Source organism: Hypanus sabinus, chromosome 7 (assembly GCF_030144855.1).
Source record: "Hypanus sabinus isolate sHypSab1 chromosome 7, sHypSab1.hap1, whole genome shotgun sequence".
Classification (NCBI taxonomy): Eukaryota; Metazoa; Chordata; class Chondrichthyes; order Myliobatiformes; family Dasyatidae; genus Hypanus; species Hypanus sabinus.
The window spans coordinates 86907961-86932769 of NC_082712.1; the positions used below are offsets into that span (position 1 = coordinate 86907961).

At 48.9% G+C, this 24809-nt stretch overlaps 1 protein-coding gene across 2 annotated transcripts in view; it reads right to left on the minus strand.

Annotated features, from left to right (window-relative positions):
- The window catches only part of slc12a9 (solute carrier family 12 member 9), a 122330-nt gene that overhangs the window by 39420 nt on the left and 58101 nt on the right, over positions 1-24809 (minus strand). For both annotated transcript variants that reach the window (XM_059973871.1, XM_059973870.1), the window contains exons 2-5: positions 20233-20367; positions 9534-9677; positions 7148-7447; positions 3971-4078 (exon numbers count right to left, since the gene is read on the minus strand). In XM_059973871.1, the coding sequence (XP_059829854.1) occupies positions 3971-4078; positions 7148-7447; positions 9534-9677; positions 20233-20367 (687 nt within the window). The remainder of the gene's footprint in view (positions 1-3970; positions 4079-7147; positions 7448-9533; positions 9678-20232; positions 20368-24809) is intronic.

Consider the following 24809-nt stretch of genomic DNA (forward strand, 5'->3'; position numbering starts at 1 on the left):
CCAGCATCACGGCATCTGCCAACGCTTCTTTGGCTTTAACGAAAGCGGCTGCGACCTCCTCATCCCAAGTAATGTCCTTGCTTTTACCCGACATCGGGGTGTACAAAGGGCGCATGATACGGGTTGCTGAGGGGAGGAAACGGTAGTAGAGGTTCACCGTACCAATGAACTCCTGCAGGCCTTTGACCATGTTGGGCCGGGCAAAGTGGCGGATCGCGTCTACCTTGGCGGGCAGAGGTGTTGCCCCGTCTTTGGTAATCCTGTGGCCCAGGAAGTCGATGATATCGAGACCCAACTGGCATTTGGCCGGGTTGATCGTGGGGCCGAAGTCACTCAGGTGGGAGTAGAGCTGGTGGAGGTGGGACAGATGCTCCTGGTGACTACTGCTGGCTATAAGGATGTTGTCCAAACAGATGAACGCAAAGTCCAGATCGCGTCCCACCGCGTCCATTAGCCACTGGAATGTCTGTGCAGCATTCTTCAGGCCGAATGGCATTCGGAGGAACTTAAACAGGCCAATCGGGGTGATGAGTGCTGTTTTGGGGATGTCTTCAGGGTGCACCGGGATTTGATGGTATCCCCGGACGAGGTCTACTTTGGAAAATATTCTTGCCTCGTGCAGGTTTGCTGCAAAGTCCTGTATGTGCGGCACGGGGTAGTGGTCTGGAGTTGTAGCCTCGTTCAGTCTGCGGTAGTCGCCGCATGGTCTCCAACCCCCGGCTGCTTTGGGCACAACGTGCAGGGGGGAGGCCCATGGACTGTTGTACCTCCGTACGATCCCCAATTCCTCCATCTTCTTGAACTCCTCCTTCGCCAGGCGGAGCTTTTCCGGGGGGAGCCTTCGTGCGCGGGCGTGGAGGGGTGGTCCCTGGGTTGGGGTGTGGTGCTGTACCCCATGTCTGGGAATGGCTGCTGTGAACTGCGGTGCCAGAATCAATGGAAAGTCCGCCAAGATTCTGGTGAATTCATTGTCCGACAGCGTGATGGAGTCCAGTTGTGGGGCCGGCAACTTGGCTTCACCCAGGGAGAACGTCTGTAAAGTCTCGGCATGTACCAGTCTTTTCCCTTGCAAGTCGACCAGTAGGCTGTGAGCTCGCAAGAAGTTCGCCCCCGGGAGCGGTTGGGCCACCACGGCCAGTGTGAAGTCCCACATGAACCGGCTGCTGCCGAACTGCAGCTGCACTGTGCGAGTGCCGTAGGTCCATATCATGCTGCCGTTTGCGACCCTCAGGGTAGGTCCTGGCTTCCTGTTGCAGGTGTCATACCCCATCGGGGACAAGACGCTGATTTCCGCTCCGGTGTCGACCAAGAAGCGGTGTCCCGACTGTTTGTCCCAGACGTACAAGAGGCTGTCCTGGTGGCCAGCCACCATAGTCATTAGCGGCAGCTGGCCCTGGCCCTTGCAGGGCGGGCGACAACGGTGGGCTTTTGTGCCCCACCGCTGGTGGTAGAAACACCACTGTTCACTGGCCTCCTCACTCCTGCCTCTGCGTTGTGTGCGCCCCCTGCCGGGCCTGGTCTGGTCTGCTGTTGGGCACGTGGCCTGGCAATCTGACCGACAGACGCCACGCTCTCCCTCTTGGCTTTCCACAGCACGACTGCGCAGGCCGCCACCTTCTGGGGGTCGCTGAAATCTGCGTCGGCCAGCAGCAGATGTATGTCCTCGGGCAGTTGCTCTAGGAACGCTTGCTCGAACATGAGGCAGGGCTTGTGTCCGTCAGCCGGGGACAGCATCTCGTTCATCAATGCTGATGGCAGTCTGTCTCCCAAACCGTCCAGGTGAAGCAGGCGGGCACCCCGCTCACACCGTGGGAGTCCAAAGGTCCCAATGAGCAGCGCATTGAATGCTTCATATTTGCCTTCTTCCGGGGGTGACTGTATGAAATCCGCAACCTGGGCGACCGTCTCCTGGTCAAGGGCGCTCACCACATGGTAGTAACGCGTGGAATCCGAAGATATCTGCCGAATCTGGAACTGGGCTTCTGCTTGGCTAAACCACATGCGTGGTCGCAGCCTCCAGAAAGTCGGCAGTTTTAGCAAAACTACATGAACAGATGAAGAGTCGGTCATCCTTGGTCCAAATCCCGTTTGGACCATCGGGCTCACCAATGTAGCGATGTGCTACACACAGCGCTGAAATAACGACACAGTCGGTAAGTCGCTTCGAAACCAGTTTATTCAAACTTTGCGGTGCTGGCATTTAATCCCTAGCGCCTGCCCTCTCCGGGCAGAAATGATGTCCGAGGTGCATTACCAAAGTCTCCCCCCGCGTGCTGGCTATTTGTGAGCCAGTTCGCCTGTGCAGAAAGAGGATCACCACACCATCATGACTAATATATTATCCCTCTCAATCCCATTTTCCAGTCTTCTCCCCATAAACTTTGACATCCTGACTAATCAAGAACCTATCAACCTCTGCTTTAAATATACTAAATGACTTGGCCCCCACAGCTGCCAGTGACAACAGATTCACCACTCACAGGCTCTACTGATGATGAAGAAAGCCTTAAATGCTGCCAGAGATGGTGTAGTGGGTAGAAGAAAGAAGATACCCACTGGCTAAATGGACATTGCTCTATTCTGAGCTTGTGTCCTGTGATCCTAGATTCACCCACTATAGGAAACATCTTCCCCACTTCCAGATTGTCTTGGCCTTTCAATGTTCAATAGTCTTCAATGAGACTCTCCCCTCATTTTTCTGAACCCCAGCAAGTACAGGCCCAGAGCCACCAAGCGTTAACCCTTTCACTCCTAGAATCCTTCTCATGAACCTCCTCTGGACTCTCTCTAATGTCAGCACATCTTTACCGATACAAGGAACCCAAAGGTGTTTGCAATACCCCAAGTGCAGTCTGACCAATGCCTTATAAACCCTCCACATTACATCCTTGCCCTTATATTCTAGTCCTCTTGAAATGAATACAAACACTGCATTTGCCTTCCTCACCACCAACTCAACCTGAAAATTAACCCTTAGGGGATCTTGCACCAGGACTCCCTTTGCACCTCAGATATTTAAACATTTTTTTCTCTGCTTGAAAAAGTCTACATCTTTATTCCTTCTATCACAATGCATGACCGCACACCACCCTACACTGCATTCCATCTGCCACTTCTTTGCCCCTCCGCCTGTCTTTATATCATCTGAAAACTTGGCCACAAAGCCATCATTTCCATGTATAAATTGTTGATGTATAACATAAAAAGCGGTCCCAATTCTGACCCCGTTGAACACCGCTTGTCACCAGCAAATAACCGAAATAGACCCTCTTTATTCCAGTCCTGATGAGGGGTTTTGATCCAAAACTTTGACTGTTTATTCCTCTCCACAGATGCTGTCTGTCCTGCTGAGTTCCTCCGGCATTTTTGTGTGTGTTGTGCTGGATTTCCAGCTTTTGCAGGATCACTTGTGTTTAGGAATCCTACCTGAGCAAGGTTCTAGATGGAGGCCAATTAATCTGACACAGTTGGGCCAAAAGTTTTTCTGATCCTTACTGGAGGACAGGTTAAGTTGGCTAGGGCTTTTCTCTTCGGAGCAAAGGAGGATGCTAGGCGACTTGATTGAGGCAGAGTGGGCAGCCAGAGATTTCTCCCCCCCCAGGGTGAAAGTGGCTAATACAAGGGGGCAAAACTTTTAAATTGTTTAGAGGAAGGAGAGGATGCCAAAGGTAGCTCTTTTATTCAAACAATGTAATGGTGTATACGTGAAACACACTGCGAAATGTTGCGGTTGAGGCTGATATGATAGGGACATTTAAGAGACTCTTAGATAAGCACGTGGAAGAAAGAAAAATGGAGGGCTGTGATTGATCATAGGAAGGGAGGAAGGGCTAGACTGATCTTGGAGTAGGTTAAAGGGTCAGCACAACATAATGGGTCGAAGGGCCTGTACTGCTTCATGTTCTATGCTCTTACTTGAGTGAAAAGCGGAAGGCAGAGAAGAGACCACACACAGACGAAAGGTATTTACCTGACATGTTGGATCCAGCCATTATACCAGTGCAGCCGTTAAACATCACAGCAAACACCGTGGCAAACGTCATGAGTGTACCAGTGGTGTAGTCTACCGAGTAGTCATCTGGAAGACAAAACCAAATTCTGCTCAAAGGATGCACCCGGAAACATCCGCACCCAGTCACCGTCCAGTCCCACATCGCCTACGCCAACTCCGGCAGCAGGACAGGGCAGTATTCCCACCACAAACCATTCCTCTGTGGCCAGGTCAGAAGAATAGCCAAACTACTGCCCAAGGTTCCCTAAGACAAAGAACTGTAGTTTCTGGGAAACACTTAATAAGTCAGACAGCTTCTCTGGAAAGAGGGAAAAAAAATTACTGGGTTAGATTGAAGATAATATACTCCTTCTGGGCAACCTCCAACCTGATGGCATGAACACTGAATTCTCTAATTTCCAGTAATCAAAGGGCTCTTCATCTTATGCTCTCAGTATTTATTGCTTATTTATATATTATTATTATTATTATTATGATTTCTTCTTTTTGAATTTGCAGAATTTGTCATCTTTTACACATTAGTTTAAGGCCCAAATTGGTGCGGTCTTTCATTGATTCTAATATGGTTATTATTCTATTATGCATTTATTGAGTGTGCCTGCGAGAAAGTGAATGTGACATATAGATACTTTGATAATAAGTTTACTTGGAACTTTAATTTCTCCCTCATATCTTTGTTCCCCACCACCCCCCCCCCCAGTAATCCCCATTTGGTCTCTCCTCTTGCTTCCTCCACCAATCACCTTACAGCTTCTTCCTTCATCACCTCTCCCCCACCCATCTTCCTCCCCCACCATCACCCGCCAGTTTTTACTCCTCCCCCTCGCCTCATCTTCTTATTCCGGCATCTGACCCCTCCCTTTCCAGTCCTGATGAAGGCTCCCAGCCCGAAACAATGGTCTCAGCCTGAAACGTTGATAGTTTATTTCTCTCCACAGATGCTGCCTGATCTCCTAAGCATTTCCAGATAAGTTCAAATGTTATTTCCAAAACTAAATGAAGAAAGCTCACCTCTGTCCCAGGATACTGATGGACTTTTACCGCTGTACCATTGAGAGCCTACTCACCAACTGCATCTCAGTGGGGTATGGCAATTGTCCTGTATCGGACCGCAAAGCACTCCAGCGGGTGGTGAAAATGGATTATCGGCACCCAATTGCCCACCTTTGAGAACATCTACCATAAACGTTGCTTGGGCAGGACGAAAAGCATTATGAAGGATGCATCTCACCCTAACCATGGACTTTTTACTCTCCTCCCATCCGGTAGGTGCTACAGGAGCCTCCGCTCCCACACCAGCAGGCACAGGAAGAGCTTCTTCCCTGAGGCTGTGACCCTGCTGAACCTCACATCACAGCGCCAAGCAGTATTGCACCCATATTGTACTGTCTCAGTAGTTTTTTATTTGTGTTCTGTAGCACTTACTTTTTATTCGTAGTTATTTTGTAAATAACACTATTCTTTACATTTCTGGTTAGATGCTAACTGCATTTCATTTGGCTTTGTATCTGTACTCGGCACAATGACAATGAAGTTGAATCGAATCTAATCTAAATTTCTAATACTCTTCAAAATGTTGTAATGTCTTAAGGAGATCAATCCATTCCAAGCGCAAGGAGCTGGGTAACAGCTTCCTCCCCAAGGATGTGAGACTTCTGAACACCCGATACCACCGAGTTCAGTCATTATGTGCCGTGTCGGTGACGTGGGTGACCATGGTCATTCCATGGCTGTCCTTGTCAATTTCTCTTTTTTTTTAATATATAACGGAAGTGGTTTGCCAATGCCTTCTTCTGGGTAGTGACTATAAGACAGGTGACCCCAGCCATTATCAATACTCTTCAGAGATTGTCTGCCTGGTGTCAGCGGTCACATACCCAGGACTTGTGATCTGCACTGGCAGCTCATGCGACCATGACCCTGATCGGGGGGGGCTAAGCAGGTGCTACACCTTGCCCAAGGGTGACAAGCACTCCCCCTCCCAGCCCCGATCAGGGTCACATGAAGCCGTGGGAGCAGGTGGTGGACGGTTGTATGAGAAACCAGTGCACATCACAAATATCACAAGTCCTGGTTATGTGACCACTGACATTAGACATTGATAATGGCTGGGGTCACCCGTCTTGTAAAGACACTGCCCAAAAGGTGGCATTGGCAAACCACTTCTGTAGAAAAATTTGCCAAGAACAATCAGGGTCTTGGAAAAGACGACGATTGCCCATGTTATAATGACATGCCACATAATGAATGAAAGAACCTCAGACTGCTCGTTCCTACCTTCTATCAGCCCAGCCTTAATGAACAGTCTTGGGCTGCATCATCAACGGTTTATTTCCCTCCCTGCCCAACCTGCTGAGTTCCCCCAGTGTTTTGTGTGTGCTGATCTAGATTTCCAGCATCTGCAGAATCTCCTGTTTAATTGATTATTCCTTTCAGCGATGCTTACAATGACAATTGGCTCCTTCTGATCACAAACACCTCTAGTGAGAAAGACCTTAAGACAAAGATCAAAATTAGGCCATTCAGCCCATAAAGTCTGCTCCACCATTCTATCATGACTGATATATTATCCCTCTCAATGCCACTCTCCTGCCTTCTCCATGCAACCTTTGACACCCTTACTAATCAAGAACCCATCAACCTCCACTTTAAGTATACCCAATTGTGAACTCCACAGACACCTGCGGCAATGAATTCCACAGATTCACCACCCTCTAGCTAAAGACATTTCTTTTCATCTAAGGGGGCATCCCTCTATTCTGAGGCTGTGTCCTCTGGTCCTTGATTCCCCCACTATAGGAAACATCCTCTGCATGCCCACTCTATCTCGGCCTTTCAATATCTGATAGGTTTCAATGAGATCCCCTCCCTCCTCCGACTATCCTTCTAACTCCAGCGAGTACAATCCCAGAGCCATCAAACACTCAACTTTCTCATGAACTTTCTCTGGACCCTCTCCAATGCAGAACATCTCTTCTTAGATGAGGGGCCCAAAATTGCTCCCAATATCCCAAGAGCAGTGTAACCATGGCCTGCAAGCATTCTTCTCCTATCTCACATCGCCACTCAGCTCTTTGAATGAAGAAACTTAAGTTAGAAGTTCCCAGTCTGGAGATGGACAGGAAAGATGCTTACCCGCAAGGTTCCGCTGCAGCGTAGCCAGATTGAAGCCCGTGTAGTTGGTGTGGATGAGCTGGCTGCTGTTGCCAGACTGTCTAACTATCCAAACGGTCTTGGGGCTCACGGCAAAGAAACTGATGAAGATGGTGATGAGCACGATGTGGACCATGAGGAAGATCAGGAAGCTGGTCCTGGCGTAGATCTGGGCCCCGACCAGGCAGACTAGCAAGCAGAGCAATAGGATACTCGAAGCGTAGAGGACATCGTAGAGGTAGCTCTGTGGGAGGACGTGGATACCTCTATGGTCTGTTTCTGCTGCAAGGGGTAGTTGAAGAACAAGGGTTCAAAGATTGCAAAGCTATTTATTTTGTTGGAGGAGGAAGAAGCCATTCAAAGGAGCAACTTTATTCATCATAAATGTTGGAAACCACCATCTTTTCTAAAAATAATACTTTTAATGTAAGATTTGTACTTTTTAACAGCCTCATATTTTTCATATTCACCGGCAGAAAGTGGTATAACTGCTAAACTAACGGTTTATCACCTGTCTCCTTTTTCATTGCCTAAGAGTTAGCACATTACCCACGTGATGTAATTGTTTTAATTATGTAGCCTATTAAGTGATATATCAATATCTAAGGAATTTTCCTTATCTATTAAAGTGATAGATTTTTTTTTAGAAGCGCCATCTTTTATTCCTTTGCTTTAGTATTACCCTCTTAGCACAGTGTCTCAGCTCTCTATTACATTTGCACTCTGAAATAAACTGAAATCTTGGAATTAAGACTGCTCGCCATTTTTGACTCCTAGAAGATCCCCAAGGATCAGAAATTAAACAAAGACCCCATACAAATGTTTGCATATATTAGGAATTTGGTGTGTTGATGTGATCTTAAACACGCATCAAGCCCACATGACGTAGCTTTGCAACCCTTGGGAGATAGGCTAGCATAGTGGTTAGGTTACTGGACTGGAAGCCAAAATTGGACTGTTGATCCAGAAATAAGTCACAAAACATCTGAAGTTATACTGAAATAATTGAAATTAGGAATTAAAATAACAACTCTCAGTTAAAAGTCGCCACAGATCTACCAAAATGTAAAAAGCAACTGGTTCACTAAAACACTTCCCTGGACGTATTGCCAGGACCCAAAAACATGAACTATGAGGAAAGGTTGACCAGGTTAGGGATTGTTTTCCCTGGAGCATTGGAGATTGAGGGGAGATTTGATAAGAGGTAGACAAAATTATCAGGGGTATAGACAGGGTAAACACAAGCAGGCTTTTTCCACTGAGGTTGGGTGAGACTAGAACTAGAGGTCATGCGTTGTGGGTGAAAGGTGAAATGGTAAAGGGAAACATGAGGAACCTCTTCCCTCAAAAGATGGCAGCTCAGGCAAGAGTGTTGGATGCAGGGTTGATTTCAACATTAGAGGAAAAGTTTGGATAAGTACGTGGATGGGAGGGGTGTGGAGGGATATGATCCAGATGACCGATGGGACTAGTTTGTAGTGGACTAGATGGGCCAAAGGGCCTGTTTTTGTGCTGTAGTGTTCTATGACTCTACAGAACTCCAGACCCACATGCTCCACCTCTTCTGCCTTCTCACACCTAACTTTCAGCTTTAGCTCAGGGCACCAGAAATTCCAAGTTAATAGGAGGTGGATCCAGGATAAGAAAAGCATTTTGCAGTTGTTGTTCCATTGCCTAGGAGATTATGGAAGGGAATGTCGCCCTATGTACTTGGATTGCAGAGTCAGACTAATCACTTTATGGTTTATATATTCTAGAGACTGGACGCTGGAGGCCAGAGGCCTGCTCCTAAAATGTTGCGTGTATGTCTTCAGGCTCCTGTACCTGATGTGAAGAGAATATGTCCAGGATAACGTAGGGCCTTTTGAAGCCATCCTGAATGCTGGGGAGGCAAGTGCCCATGAAGTACTTGGCCGAGTTTTCAACTTTCTGCACCTTTTTCCAATCCAATGCCGTGGCCCCTCCATACCAGACAGTGATGCAGCCAGTTGAAATGCTCTCCACAGAACATCCATGGAAACTTGTGACTGTCTTTAGTGACTCGGCCAGCTCCATCATATGCACTAATCCCCAGGCATCGAGGACATTTTCAAAAGAGTTTAAGGTTTGTAACCTATTGGCAAAGTCTTTTCAGTTCTCCTAAAGATCTCCAGATGCATGTTGAAGAATTCCAGTCATTGTTCAACATGGATTATCGCATAGTAGGCAGGGGAAGGCCTGATTTCCAAATTCGGCAAAATGTGGTCACATTCCCTTGTCCTCAGAGGGGGGTGAGAATGGGATGAACGGCCACACCCAGAGTGCACCTTCAAATGCTCTGTCACACCGAAACAGGCAATTCCGTATTCCCGTGACACGGGGGACTCACCTGCGTTTGGGAGCTCTCCGAATACGTCCAGAATAGCCTCCACCAGTCCCAGGATATAAACCGCACAGGAACAGACGTTCGCGAGGAAGAACATCAGCCCTATGCTCCCGCCGAACTCCGGGCCCAACGTCCGGCTAATCATAACTGCAGACAAAAGTGTGAAGGAAACCAAACCAGGTTGCAGAGGGTGGGAGGGGGAGGGGAAAGGATTACCGACCATGCGCTGGGAGATGGGATAGATTTAAGTCGGCACCATGGGCTGCAGGCCCTCCCTCCCGTGCTGAAAGACAAGTGGTTACTGATCCATCTGGCTGTGCTCAAGAGGGTCCAGGCCAAATGGTTGTCATTGTCAATCAGTGGTCCTTGGGGAGTGGAGAAGGAACACGGAGCCACCTAAAGAGCTGGATTTTCAGACCATAAGACATAGGAGCAGAATTAGGCCATCTGGCCCATTGAGTCTGCTCCGCCATTTCATCATGGCTGATCCATTTTCCCTCTCAGTCCCAATTCTCCTGCCTTCTCCCTGTAACCTTTTATGGCCTGACTAATCAAGAGTCTATCCTCAGTATACAATAGAGCACAAAAGTCTTTGGTACATGTAAAAAAAATTCTGTAAAGCAAATGAAATGTTTCTAAATAGTAAAAAAAATACAAGAGCGGTATATAGTAAAAAAACACTAATCAATATTTATTGTGACCACCCTTTGTCTTTAAAACGGCATCAGTTCTCTTAGGTATACTGTCTTGCAGTTTTATAAGAAAACCAGCTGGTAGGTTGTCCCTGGCATCTTGGAGAACGTGCCATGGTTCTTCTGCAAAGCTCACTTGTTGCTGTCTCTCCAGGTAATCCCAGGCAGCCTCTATGATGTTGAGATCGGGTCTCCGTGAAGGCCATAACGTCTGAATCCATATTCTTAAAAACTCTAGGGTGCCCAAGTCTTTGCACAGTACTGTAGAAGTAGATTTAGGACAGCCTGCCCCAAGTCTGGTTCACCAATCGACCACAGCCAATTTGTTACCCCTCTCAACCCCATTCTCGAGTAACCTTTGATGCCCTTACTAACCAAGAACCTTTCAAACTTCTGCTTTAAATACACCCAACCATTCCCAGGGATCCGTCTCCAGCACCAAAAGCTTTTCAATTACCATACTGAAGTCGTCAATCAGGCACCAAATTCTTAACCTGTTGGCCTTTGGCCACTATATATAATGAATATATTTGAAAGCTTAATCAAATAATATATATATTATTTGATTAAGCTTTCTTGTTTGTTTAAATAATCTGTACAAATACACGAATGGCATACATCACCGCACTACCACGTTATACGTGTGCGCCTTGCTCAAAGTAAAGACCAGTTCTACCTATATTTCAAACTCCTGTGTCTTCCTTTGAATTAGTTTAATGTTTTGAAGTTACAAAGCATAACAGGATTATTTTCCTGTAGTGTCACGACAATCCCCAGGAGCCTTCAGGGAAGATAACAGGCAAGATCTTTACAATTTAAAAAAAGGGGCAAACTTAGAGCAAGGGTTTCTTTTTGTCATTGCCAAATACCAGAGGACTTACTTTTTTTTAAAAAAAAAGCACCAGGCAGAAGATTAAATAGTTAACAATCAGCTCAAAAGAACATAGGGAAAATTTACAAGAATATTACCAGGACTCAGGTCCCAAGTATTAGGTAAAGGCTGAATGGGTTAGGATTTTATTCCCTGGTGTGTAGGAGAAAGAAGGGAGATTGTATACGGTACACCAAATTGAGGTGAATGCATGTAGGCTTTTTCTCCTCTCAGGTTGAATGAGGTCACAGGTTTGAGGTGAAAGGCAAAATATTCAAGGTGAAACTTCTTCACTTGGAGGGTGGTGTAACTTCTATAGATGTGTAGTGGAGGTATTTTGACTGGCTGCTTCACAGCCTGGCATGGAAACACCAACTCCTTTGAATGGAAAATCCTACAAAGGGATTTGGCCCAGTGCATCATGGGTAAAGCCCTCCCAACCACTGAGGACATTGGGAAGCAGCATCCATCATCAGAGATCCCCACCACCCAGGCCATGCTCTTTCTCGTTTCTACCATTGGGCAGAAGGTACAAGAGCCTCAGGACTCTCACCACCAGATTCAAGAACTGTTACTACCCCACCCCACAACCAACAGTCCTTGAACAAAAGAGGATAACTCCACTTCACCCATCATTGAAATGTTCCCACAGCCAACTATCTTACTATCTTTTCTTTTAGTTAATCCTGACAAAGGGTCTCGGCCCAAAACGACGACAGTGCTTCTCCCTATAGATGCTGCCTGGCCTGCTGTGTTCCACCAGCATTTTGTGTGTTGCTTCAATTTCCAGCGTCTGCAGGTTTCCTTGTGTTTCCACGACCAATGATCTCACTTTAAGGACTCCTAATCTTGTTACCTCAAGTTCTCATTATTTGTTGCTATTAGTTTATATTTGCATTTGCACAGTTTGTTGCCTTCTGCACTCCGGTTGATCTTTCACTGATCCTGTTGTAGTTACTATCCTATAGATTTGCTGAGTATGCCTGCAGGAAAGTGAATCTCAGGGTTGTATGTAGTGACATCTATGTACCCTGATAATAAAATTTACTTTGAACTTTGAAGAGTGAAACAAGCTGCCAGTAGAAGTGGGAAACACAGGTTCAATTGTAACATTGAAGAGAAGTTTGGATAGGCTCATCAATGGGAGCGGTCAAGAGTATGGTCAGGGAGCAGGTAGATAGGACTAGACAAATGATCAGGATGGAATAGACTAGATGGGCTGAAGGGCCTGTTTTTGCTCAGTGACTCCAAAAGGATATATGGGCAAAACATTACTAAAAAAAAGTGGTAGGGCCTGGAAGGGAGGCGTTGAAAACAGATAGGATAGCAATATTAAAGCATTTTGACGAACATGAACAGAGAGGGAATGGACAGATTATTTTAATTTGACCCCATGGCCATCACGTGCTCCAGGAGAATTGGTTACTGGCCCATGGGGCTGGTCTCAGGAAGGCCAATGTCCACTGGCCCTTGGAGAGTGGGGTAGGGGAACTGAGCCACCTGAAGGACGCACTCATTCAGAAGGGATGACAGGCTTTCAGGAAGGTACTGCAGGATACACGAACACAGGCCGTTCGTGGTGGGGAACACCCTGGCACAGTCATGGGAGAGAAGAACAGCACTTGCCAGAGTCCATCCCACAACGCTCATTCTGCACTCCACAAATTTTCCCTCATATTCTGGCCCCACCCTTTCTGAAAACCTTTATATTACACTTGGGCAAAGACCTGGGACTTGCCTGAAGGAGCACGACGGAATCTGAATCCAAATTCCACTGTGTCTTTAGGCAAGTTACGGATCGTCACTACTCGAAGGGGTTCATGTTCCCTTTGTATTTTAATCCCAGGAGCAGCAGTGTCTTCCCTCTACAAACCCATGAGATTGGGGAGTAGAATTAGGCCATTCAGCCCATTGACTCTGCTCCACCATTCCATCATGGCTGACTTATTATCCCCTCTCTACCACATTCTCCTGCCTTCTTCCCGTAGCACCTTTACTATTTAAGAACTTGTCAATCTCCATTTTAAGTGTACCCAATGACTTGGCCTTTACAGCTGTCTGTGGCAATGAATTCTACAGACTGACCACACAAGCTAAAGAACATCCTGCTCATGTCTGTTCCATAGAGACTTCCTTCTGTTCTGAGGGTATGCCCAGGAGCACTAGACTCTCCCACCATGAGAAACACCCTATCCATGTCCATCTCATGGAAATTTTCCTTTCCCCCTCCTCGCGCCTCCCCCAGCCTCTGCTCAACTCCAGCAGATACAGGCCCTGAGCAGGCTGCTAAGATCAGAGCTCATGGTATTACATGAGGGATACTAGCATGGATGGAGAGGGTCTCCTTCTACAAAACCATCAAACTCAAATTTATCAACCCTCTTCCCAAAAGAGCATTCCCCCACTTTTCTGAGATCTCCCCCCCCCCCACCTCCTTGGAACCATTGAACCAATGAAACTCCAGGCCCGTACCCCCTTCAAGCCATTCGGTCTGGTGGATGCAATATCCCAGCTATAGTCCAGTGTCAGCTTTCTACCCACAGAGCACTGCAACACAAAGGCCCTTCAGCCCATCTAATCCATGCCAAACTACTATTCTGCCTACTCCCATCAACCTGCACCAGGGTCATAGTCCTCCGAACCCTTCCCATCCATGTACTTATCCAATAGGCATCCATTACTCTCGAGAGACCATGGATTTGCACCTTGGAAAGTTTCCAGGGCGCAGGCCTGGGCAGGGTTGTATGGAAGACCGGCAGTTGCCCATGCTACAAGTCTCCCCTCTCCACGCCACCAATGTTGTCCAAGGGAAGGGCATTAGGACCCATACAGCTTGGCACCGGTGTCGTTGCAGAGAAATGGGTGGTTAAGTGCCTTGCTCAAGGACACAACACGCTGCCTTAGCTGAGGCTTGAACTAGATCACTAGGCACGTGGCCAAGTGCTTAAGGTGTACTTACCCAAACTTCTCATAAATGTTGAAATCGAACCCGCATCCACCCACTTCCACTGGCAACTCATTCCACACTCTCACCACCCTCTGAGAGAAGAAGCCTCCCCTGAGGTTTCTCTTAAATATTCCACCTTTCATCCTTCATATATGAGCTCGAGTTCCAGTCTCGACCTACCTCAGTGGAAAAAAGCCTATTTCATTACGCAGATAACCTACCTGCTTACGGAACCCAATCCCGATTCCTTTAGCAACCACCCTCAACGTGCCTCACTTCCAGGTATCCGAATCAGAGCTTCCTTTAGACCGGGGATTTCCATCTCGGGGTCCGTAGACCCCCTGCCTAATGGTATTGGTCCATGACATAAAAAAGGTTGGGCTTCCCTGCACCTGCTGTCCGAATGAGGAGATGCTGGAGGCAGTGTAGCGTGGTGGTGTTCATTGGGGTGGCTTCTCCATCAGTGCTGCCCTCCAGTGCTCAACTGGTGGAATTACAGGCTGGGTTGCCAGAAACCATCAATTTGTGGGACTAATCGCTCAGGGTCTTGGACTAAAAATGTCTTTTCTTGTGTGACTATGTTTTTTTTCCCCCTCTTTCTCACTATTTTGAATGTGTTTTACATCTTGGCCCCAGAGGAACGCTGTCTCATTCGGCTGTATCCATGTATGGTTGAATGATAATTAAATTTGATTTGATTTGAACCTGCGCTTTACACCCACATTAGTGCGTAGGGTCTTGTATTTATTTGAATGTGTAATGGTTCACAAGATAGATTGGTGCATATTGTTTTGATTTTACTAGTGTTGGAGAAAGCAAGCCCTTCCTGTCACTGAGCACATTGACAAGGAGTGCTGACACGGGAAAGCAGCATCCATTATCAAGGACCCCCACCATCCAGGCCACGCTCTCTTCTCCCTCCTGCCATCGGGCAGCAGGTCCCACACCACCAGGTTCAGGAACAGAAATCACCCCTCAACCATCAGGCTCCTGAACCAGTGCAGATAACTTCACTCACCTCCATGCTGAACTGATTCCACAAACTGCCCTCTCACTTTCAAGGATTTCACACCTCACATTTACTTTCCTTTCTTCTTAAATCTTTTTACTTTCCATTTGTTATTATTTGCACAATTTACATAGTACAGGTGCCCCCCGCTTTACGAATGTTCGCTTTACACCACTTCGCTTTTACAAAAGACCTACATTAGTCACCTGTTTACGCATTTACAAAAATTTTTCCCATGTAAATTAATGGTTCTTCACTTTACGCCATTTCAGCTTAAGAAAGGTTTCGCAGGAATGCTCTATCTTTGGGGAGGTAGGGGGGAGACACCTGTACATAACAGCACAGCCCAGGCCCTTTAGCCCAAGATGTTGTGCTAACTTTTTAAACCAACTCCAAGATCAGTCTTCCTTCCGACATAACCCTCCATTTTTCCCTCATCCATATGCCTATATAAGAGATCCTTAAATATCCCCAATGTATTTGCCTCTTCAACCACTGCTGGCAGGGTGTTCCACACACTCACCAAACGGTGTTTAATAAGAAAAACTACCTCCGGCATTACTTCTAAATAACGTTGATATTGTAGCTCAGAAAGAATGTAATAAATAGAACACAGAGCACCACTGCATGGTACCGGCCCTTCAACCCAATGATGTTTTACCAACATACTGCATGATCAATCCAACCCTTCCTTGTTACATACCCCTCCGTATTTCTATTATCTATTTACTTACTGATGTACAGCACAAAATAGGCACTTTCAACCCTTCAAGCCTCGCTGCCCAGCAGTCGCTGATTTAACCTAGCCAAACTACAGGACAATTTGTGGCGACCCATTTCCTGGCACATCCGAACCAGCTCACAATGAGATAGCCTACAGGGGTTTGCGAGCACAGAGCTTTGGAGCCTCTGCGCCATGGGGGGGGGGGGGCAGGTTGAGGGAGGCTTAAAAGTGAGGCTGAGGATTTCGAATAAAGTTTTTCCTTCGACTGCAGTTACCGACTCCGTGTCGTAATTTTAGCACTGCGTGTAGCACACCGCTACAATTGGTGACCCCGACAGTCCAAACGATTTTTGGACCAGAAATGACCGACGCCGCCTCTGTTCATGCAGTTTCGTTGAAACTGCCGGGTTTCTGGACACAGCGCCCGAACCTATGGTTCCAGCAAGCCGAAGCCCAATTCCACGTTCGCCAGATCACCTCAGAAGACACCCGCTACTACTACGTGGTGAGCTCCCTCGACCAGGACACAGCGGCCCAGGTCGCGGAGTTCGTACAGTCGCCCCCGGCAGACGGCAAGTACACGGAATTCAAAGCCCTGCTCCTCAGGACTTTCGGACTCTCACGGCGCGAGCGGGCTGCCCGTTTACTGCACCTGGATGGCTTGGGCGACAGACCTCCATCGGCTTTAATGAATGAGATGTTGTCTCTCGCCGACGGACACACACCCTCCCTCATGTTTGAGCAGGCATTCCTGGAGCAGCTGCCCGAGGACATACGCCTGCTGCTGTCCGACGCGGATTTCAGTGACCCCCGGAAGGTGACAGCCCAGGCGGACTTGCTGTGGAACGCCAAAAAGGTGAGCGGGGCGTCCATCGCACAGATCTCCCAGCCACGCTCCCGGCAGCAAACCAGTCCAGGCCCGGCCGCAGAGCCCACTAATCCCCGGCCTAATGACCACTGGTGCTTCTACCACCAGCGGTGGGGCGCAGAAGCCCGCCGTTGTCGCCCGTCCTGCAAGTTCCCGGGAAACGCCAGGGCCAGCCGCCGCTGATGGCTACGGCGGCTGGCCATCGGGATAGCCTCCTGTATGTGTGGGACAGAAGGTCGGGACGCCGGTTTTTGGTCGACACTGGTGCCGAGATCAGCGTTTTACCTCCGACGAGTTACGACAACCGCAGCAGGGCACGGGGGCCCCCCGAGGGCCGTGAACGGCAGCACAGTAAGGACCTATGGCACCCGTCAGGTGCAGCTACAGTTCGGATCCAGCCAGTTCACATGGGACTTTACACTGGCCGCCGTAGCCCAACCGCTTCTGGGTGCGGATTTTATGCGGGCTCACAGCCTATTGGTCGACCTGCCCAGGAAGAGACTGGTCCACGCCGAGACCTTTCAGACGTTCTCCCTGGGTGCAGCCCAGTTGCCAGCCCCTCACCTCGGCTCCATCACGCTGTCCGACAGCGACTTCACCAGGGTCCTGGCGGATTTCCCATCGGTTCTGGCACCGCAGTTCACAGCAGCCATGCCCCGACACGGCGTACAGCACCACATCCCGACCCAGGGACCACCCCTCCACGCCCGCGCTCGGCGGCTTCCCCCAGACAGGCTCCGACTGGGGAAGGAGTTCCAGAGGATGGAGGAATTGGGGATCATCTGGCGGTCCAACAGCCCATGGGCCTCCCCCCTGCACATGGTGCCCAAAGCGACGGGAGGCTGGAGACCGTGCGGCGACTACCGCAGGGTGAACGAGGCTACCACATCGGACCGCTACCCTGTGCCGCACATTCAGGACTTTGCAGCAAACCTGCACAGCGCACGGATCTTCTCCAAGGTAGACCTCGTCCGAGGGTACCATCAAATCCCGATGCACAATCAAAGGCCTTCAGGAATTCGTAGGTATGGTCAATTTCTACCACCGCTTCCTCCCTTCAGCTGCCCGGATCATGCGCCCCCTGTTCGCCCTGATGTCGGGTCCGAGCAAGGACATTACCTGGGACGAGGAGTCCGCCGCCGCTTTCGTTCAAACGAAGGAAGCTTTGGCGAACGCCGCAATGCTAGAACATCCCAGAATGGACGCCCCTACCGCCCTCACAGTGGACGTATCCAACATGGCGGTCGGTGGGGTGCTGGAGCAGCTCATCGCAGGTCGCTGGCAACCCCTGGCGTTTTTCAGCAAACACCTGCGGCCACCTGAGCTCAAGTACAGTGCTTTCGACTGGGAACTGTTGGCGCTCTACCTGGCAATCCGGCATTTCCGGTACTTCCTAGAAGGTCGGCCCTTCACCGCGTTCACGGACCACAAACCGCTTACCTTTGCATTTACAAAAGCGTCCGATCCCTGGTCGTCCCGCCAGCAACGCCACCTGTCCTACATCTCTGAATACACGACGGATGTCCGGCACGTCTCGGGTAAGGACAATGTCGTGGCGGATGCGCTCTCTCGCCCTACCATTCATGCCCTTTCCCAAGGGGTAGACTTTGAGGCACTGGCAGAGGCACAGCAGGCAGATGAGGAGATTCCGAGTTACAGAACCGCAGTCTCCGGTTTGCAGCTCCAGGACCTCCCCGTAGGCCCGGGTGAGAGGACCCTACTCTGTGACATCGCCACCGGCCAGCCCCGTCCCGTCGTCCCGACAGCATGGCGGAGCCGTGTTTTCGACTCCATTCATAACTTGGCGCATCCCTCCATCCGGACGACTGTCTGGATGGTTTCCAGCAGGTTCGTTTGGCACGGACTCCGCAAACAGGTCAGTGAATGGGCCAAAACGTGCATGCACTGCCAGACGGCCAAGGTGCAGCGGCACACCAAAGCCCCACCGCAGCAGTTCCATCCCACCCACCGGCGTTTCGACCTCATTCATGTGGATATCGTGGGCCCCCTGCCAGTGTCGCGCGGAGCACTGATCACCACCTGGATATCTCGCTTTGGTGTACCGGCCCACATTACCTCCGACAGAGGTGCCCAGTTCACCTCCAGCCTGTGGTCAGCTATGGCCAGCCTTTTGGGGACTCAGCTGCACCACACAACTGCCTACCACCCACAGTCGAACGGGCTAGTGGAGCGTTTCCACCGTCACCTGAAGTCGGCCCTCATGGCCCGCCTGCGAGGAGCCAACTGGGCGGACGAGCTTCCCTGGGTCCTACTCGACATCCACACAGCACTCAAAGATGACCTGCATGCCTCGTCGGCCGAGTTGGTATATGACGCGCCCCTGGTCGTCCCTGGGGAGTTCCTACCAGCCCCACGGGGACAAGAGGAAGATCCCGCAGCAGTCCTGGGCAGACTACGCGAGAAGCTCGGTAACCTGGCCCCCATACCCACTTCACAGCACAGGCGGAACCCGACCTGCGTACCCAAAGACCTGCAGAACTGTAAGTTTGTGTTTGTACGAAGGGGCGGGCATCGGCCGCCGCTGCAGCGGCCATACGAGGGAACGTGGAACAACGGGTCCACGTTCGTGCTGGGCGTTGGCGGGAAAGAGGAGGTTTTCACGGTGGACCGACTCAAACTGGCCCATGTGGACCTGGCGCAACCGGTCGAGTTTCCAGCACCTCGGCGCAGAGGCCGACCTCCCAAGCAGGTTCCGGCCCAGACCCCAGACTGTGGACATTGGGGGGTGTATCGCCGGTTCTGGGGGGGGGGGGGGTTATGTGGCGACCCATTTCCTGGCACATCCGAACCGGCTCACAATTAGCCAGCTTTCCGGCTAAGGGAGATAGCCTACGGGGGTTTGCGAGCACAGAGTTTGGGAGCCTCTGCGCCATGGGGGGCAGGTTGAGGAAGGCTTAAAAGTGAGGCTGAGGATTTTGAATAAAGTTTTTTTCCTTCGACTGCAGTTACCAACTCCGTGTCATAATTTTAGCGCTGTATGTAGCACACCGCTACAAATTTACAATTACTAATTAACTTACCAACTGGTAGGGTTTTGGACTGCGGGAGGAAACTGGAGCACCCAGAGGAAACCCACACAGTCACAGGGCAAATGTACAAAAAATCTTTATAGGCAGCGGTAGGAATCGAACCTGCAAAGCACTGTGGTAACCACTATGCTGCCACCATGTGCCTATCTAAGGGTTTATTAGATGCCTCTACCATCACCCCTAGCAGGGTGTTCTACGCACCCACCACTCTCTGTGAACTTACCTGAGACATCACTTTGCTCCAATCAACTTAAAATTTTGCCCCCTTGTACTAGCCATTTCCTCTTTGAAAAAACATCATTTTTGCTGTCTCTGTAGTTTTTCATAAATGTTACTAAATTTAAATTCAGTTGTATTTATTTTCCTGTAAAGAATCTCAAAATACTACATGGTCTCTCACACACACACACTTTGAGGACAACTTTACTTTGACTTTGAGAACATTTGGCAGAGTCGACACGAGTCTCAGGAAGGCCTAGGGTTCTGGAAGACCCGTCCATGGTGGATGGCAGACACATCAACAGCTTTGGTAAAAGGATACAGTATGCTCCGCCACCTTTCACCGCTCCGTTGGTGGAGATCGCGCACACCGATAACACTGTCAGGCTAATGATGACATAGGCCACTACCAGCATCAGCAGCGCTTCGAAGAACCCCGCCTGGCCGATGACAAAGCCTAGAGAGAAGAGAGAGAGAGAGAGAGACAGGCAGAGTCAGCAACAGGCAGACAAAGACAACAATCAGCAGAATCGGGTTAAGAGCATAGGAGCAGAATTAGGCCATTTGGCCCATTGAGTCTGCTCTGCCATTCCATCATGGCTGATCCAATTTCCTCTCAGACCCAATCTCTTGACTTCTCCCTGTATCCCCTCATGCCCTGACTATCAAGAATCTATCAACCTCTACCTTAAATATACCCAATGAATTCCACAGATTTACCACTCTCTGGCTGAAGAAATTCCTCCTCATCTCCTTTCTAAATGTACACCCCTCTATTCTGAGGCTGTGCCATCTAATCCTAGACTCTCCTACCATAGGAAACATCCTCTCCACATCCACTCTATTGAGGCCTTTCAGCATTCGATAGGTTTCAATGAAGTCACCCCTCATTCTGAATTCCAGACAGTATAGGCCCAGAGCCATCAAATACTCCTCATATGATAAGCCTTTCAATCCCAGAATCATTTTTGTGAACCTCCTCTGAACCTTCTCCAACACCAGCACATCCTTCCTTTGATAAGGGGCCCAAAACGGCACAGAACACGCCAAGTGAGGCTTCAAAAGTGCCTTATAATGTCTCAGAATTACATCCCACCCCGTCGTGTAGCTGCATCCGTCCGGGCTGTGATCATTGGGGATCAGGGGAAAGCCACTGTAGGCTCTCTCATGCCAAAGCATCAATTGGGCTCAAACTCCTATTGCCCTGCCCAGGGTCATGGACACCATCCCTGCCACAGGTACCAAAGGTCCCCTCCCCACACAACCAAAACCTCACCTGCTTCTAGGGTTCCCAGCGATGGTGGGGGGGGAATGGAATGAGTTGCCCACTCTCACTACCACCTCCTCCAAATCCCCCGATGCACAATCAGGTATATGCTGAAGACTAATAAAAAAAGCTTCCTGTATTCTTTGTTACTTTTCAGTATTAAGACATCACAAAGTGCTTTAAACTCTCTCTCTGTCCATCCCAACCCTGTGTCCATGTCACCATTTTATTCTACAGAAGTGGTTTGCCATTGCCTTTTTCTGGGCAGTGTCTTCACACGATGGGTGACCCCAGCCACTATCAATACTCTTCAGAAATTGTCTGCCTGGTGTCAGTGGTCACATAACCAGGACTTGTGATATGCACTGGCTGCTCATACGACCATTCACCATCTGCTCTCCTGGCTTCACATGACCTTGATCAGGGGCGCTAAGCAGGTGCTACACCTTGCCCAAGGGTGACCTGCAGGCTAGAGAAAGGAAGGAGTGTCTTACACCTCCTTTGGTAGAGACTTATCTCCACCCCACCACCCAAACAGGTAGATAAATTCAGTGGAGACTATCTACGACACAGCACGTAATGAATGAGCTCATCAGAAATCAGTCACATCTTGCAGATGGCATGAAGCTTGGTGTTGTTTAGAATGTAGAAGGTTGGCATAGGTTAAAATGGGACATTGACAGGATGCCGAACTGGGCTGAGAGATGGCAGATGCAGTTCAATAGAAAGCTTCCACTAACAGCTGTTAGATAGCCACCAGACAAACGCAATATTGAGCAAAGGTTGACCATAAACTGTGGGTCCAGGGGCAGCTCTCTATCCAAGCAGTACATTGGGATGTTTTACAGCCATACAATGGACAGCCATTTCAAGGCCATGTCAGCCTAGCCTTCAGTGGAGGAGTCTAGGACTAGAGGTCACAGCCTCAGAATACAAAGACATTCTTTTAGAATTGAATTGATTTGACTTTATTTCTTACATCCTTCACATGCATGAGTAACAATCTTTATGTTACCTCTCCATCTAAATGTGCAATGTGCAATTTATAGTAATTTGTTATAAATAGTACAACATGACAGTGAATATAGCATAGAAATACAACTGTATCAGCATGAATTAATCTCTCTGATAACCCGGTGGAAGAAGCTGTCCCAGAGCCTGTTGGTCCTGGCTTTTATGCTGTGGTACTGTTTCCTGGATGGTAGCAGCTGGAACAGTTTGTGGTTGGGGTGACTTGGGTCCCCAATGATCCTTTGGGCCCTTTTTATGCACCCGTCTCTGTAACTGTCCTGAATAGTGAGAAGTTCACAACTACAGATGTGCTGGGCTGTCCACACCACTCTCTGCAGAGTCCTGCGATTGAGGGAAGTACAGTTCCCGTACCAGGCAGTGATACAGCCAGTCAGGATGCTCTCAGTTGTGCCCCTGTAGAAAGTCCTTAGGATTTGGGGACTCATGTCAAACTTCTTCAACCGTCTGAGCTGAAAGAGGTGCTGTTGTGCTTTTTTCACCACACAGCTGGTGTGTACAGACCACGTGAGATCCTCAGTGATGTGGATGCCAAGGAACTTAAAGCTGTTCACCCTCTCAACCCCAGAGCTACTGATGTCAATAGGGGTTAGCCCATCTCCAATCCTCCTGTAGTGCATAATAAGCCACTTTGTTTTCACAACACTGAGAGAGAGGTTGTTTTCTTGACACCACTGGGTCAGGGTGATGAGTTCTTCTCTGTAGGCTGCATTGTTATCATTTGAGATAGGTCAATCAATGTAGTATTGCCAGCAAATTTAATTAACAGATTGGAGCTGTGGGTGGTGACACAGTCATGGGTATACAGGGAGTAACGGAGGGGGCTTAGGAGACAGCCGAGAGGCTCCTGTGTTGAGGGGCAGAGGTGAGGGAGCCCACTCTTACCACCTGCCGGTGGTCTGATGGAAGTTCAACAGGGATGAGGAGGAATACTTTTATCCAGAGGGTGGTGAATCAGTGGGGTTCACTGCCACAGACGGCTGTGGAGACCGAGTCAATGGGTGTATTTACAGCAGAGGCTGAGCGATTCAATAGCTCAATTTAATATCTGATGACCTGCACAGTATACAACCTGAAATTCCTACTCTTCACAAACACTCAGAATTAAAAACCCCAAAGAATGAATGACAGAAACCATTACAACTCCAAAGACCCCTCCCACCTCACGTGCACAAACAGCAGCAAAAACACCAACCTCTCCCTCCCCCCACTTGCTCCAGCAAAAGCATTAGCCACCATATAAGCAACAGCAAAGCCCCAGAGACCATGATCTACTTTGACACGGAGGCTGGAGGAGGGGAGGGGGAATCATTGCTGCAACAGCTCGATGCGGAAGGGTAAAGGGAGAATGCAAGAGGGGAGGGGCTGAGGGATAATAAATTAGCCGTGACCGAATGGCAGAGCAGATTAGATGGGCCAAGTGGCCTGGTTCTGTGGTACGTCTCATGGACTCTGAAGTGCGGCTTGCATCCCCAGCTGTGTCAGGGGGCAAAAAGCCACTGCCAATACTTGGGTTTGGAAGTGGTTTAAAAATCAGCCAAGTAACTCTGTATTCGCAATCTGCTTTCCAAGGCTGTAGCTGGTCTCAGATTTGGGGTTTACTGCGCTCAGTAAACACAGTAACTGGTGACAGAATCCCTAGTTACCGTATCCAAGTTCAAGTTCAACTGTATAGGTGTATATCAAACAAAGAAACACTCCTCTGGATCCAGATTCATCACTCACACTGAGTAATATTACCTCAAATAAATTAACAAAGAATAAAATATATGCCAGAAGATTGACATTTAGCATAAGGAGCATGTGTGGCACAAGTCAAAAGCAAACAGTATAATGCTCTTGGTGCTTTATAAGTGATGAGGCCTGCACAGTGGCAGGGAGTTCAGCAGTCTCGCGGCCTGGGGGGAAGAAGTTGCTCCCCACCCCAACAGACCTTGTCCTGAGGGCTGAGGGTGAAAGGTGAAAAGTTTAAGGGGAACATGAGGGTCACTCAGAGGGTGGTGAGAGTGTGTAATGAGCTGCCAGTTCAAGTGTGCATGCAAGCTCGATTCCAACATTTAAGATAAGTTTGGATAGGTGCATGGATGGTAGGGGTATGGAGGGCTATGGTCCCGGTGCAGGTTGATGGCAGTAAGCAGTTAAAAGACAGCATGGACAAAGAGGGCTGAAGGCCCTATTTCTCTGCTGTACTTTACTATGATTCTAACAGTACCCTAGTAAGACAAGTCCTTCTACTATAGGACCTCCTGCCTGTTGATAGGAGGTCAAAGAGATTATTGGATGATGTGAGGACCCTTAATAATGCAATGAGCCATGTGGATGCAGTGCTCTTGATAAACATCTCTAATGATCCACTCAGCAGTCCTCACAATCCTTTGTTGGGTCTTACGGTCAGATGCCTTACTGACATCTCCCTGACCAGACAGAATGTTGGAGGAACTCAGCAGACCATCAGGGTCTTGGCCTGAAACGTCGACAGTTTATTCCCCCCCCCACCCCCATAGACCTGCTGAGTTCCTCCAGCACTGTGTGTGTGTTGCTCTGGATTTCCAGCTTCTGCAGACTTTCTCCTGTCTTCCTAATCAAAGACGAGCTATAAACAC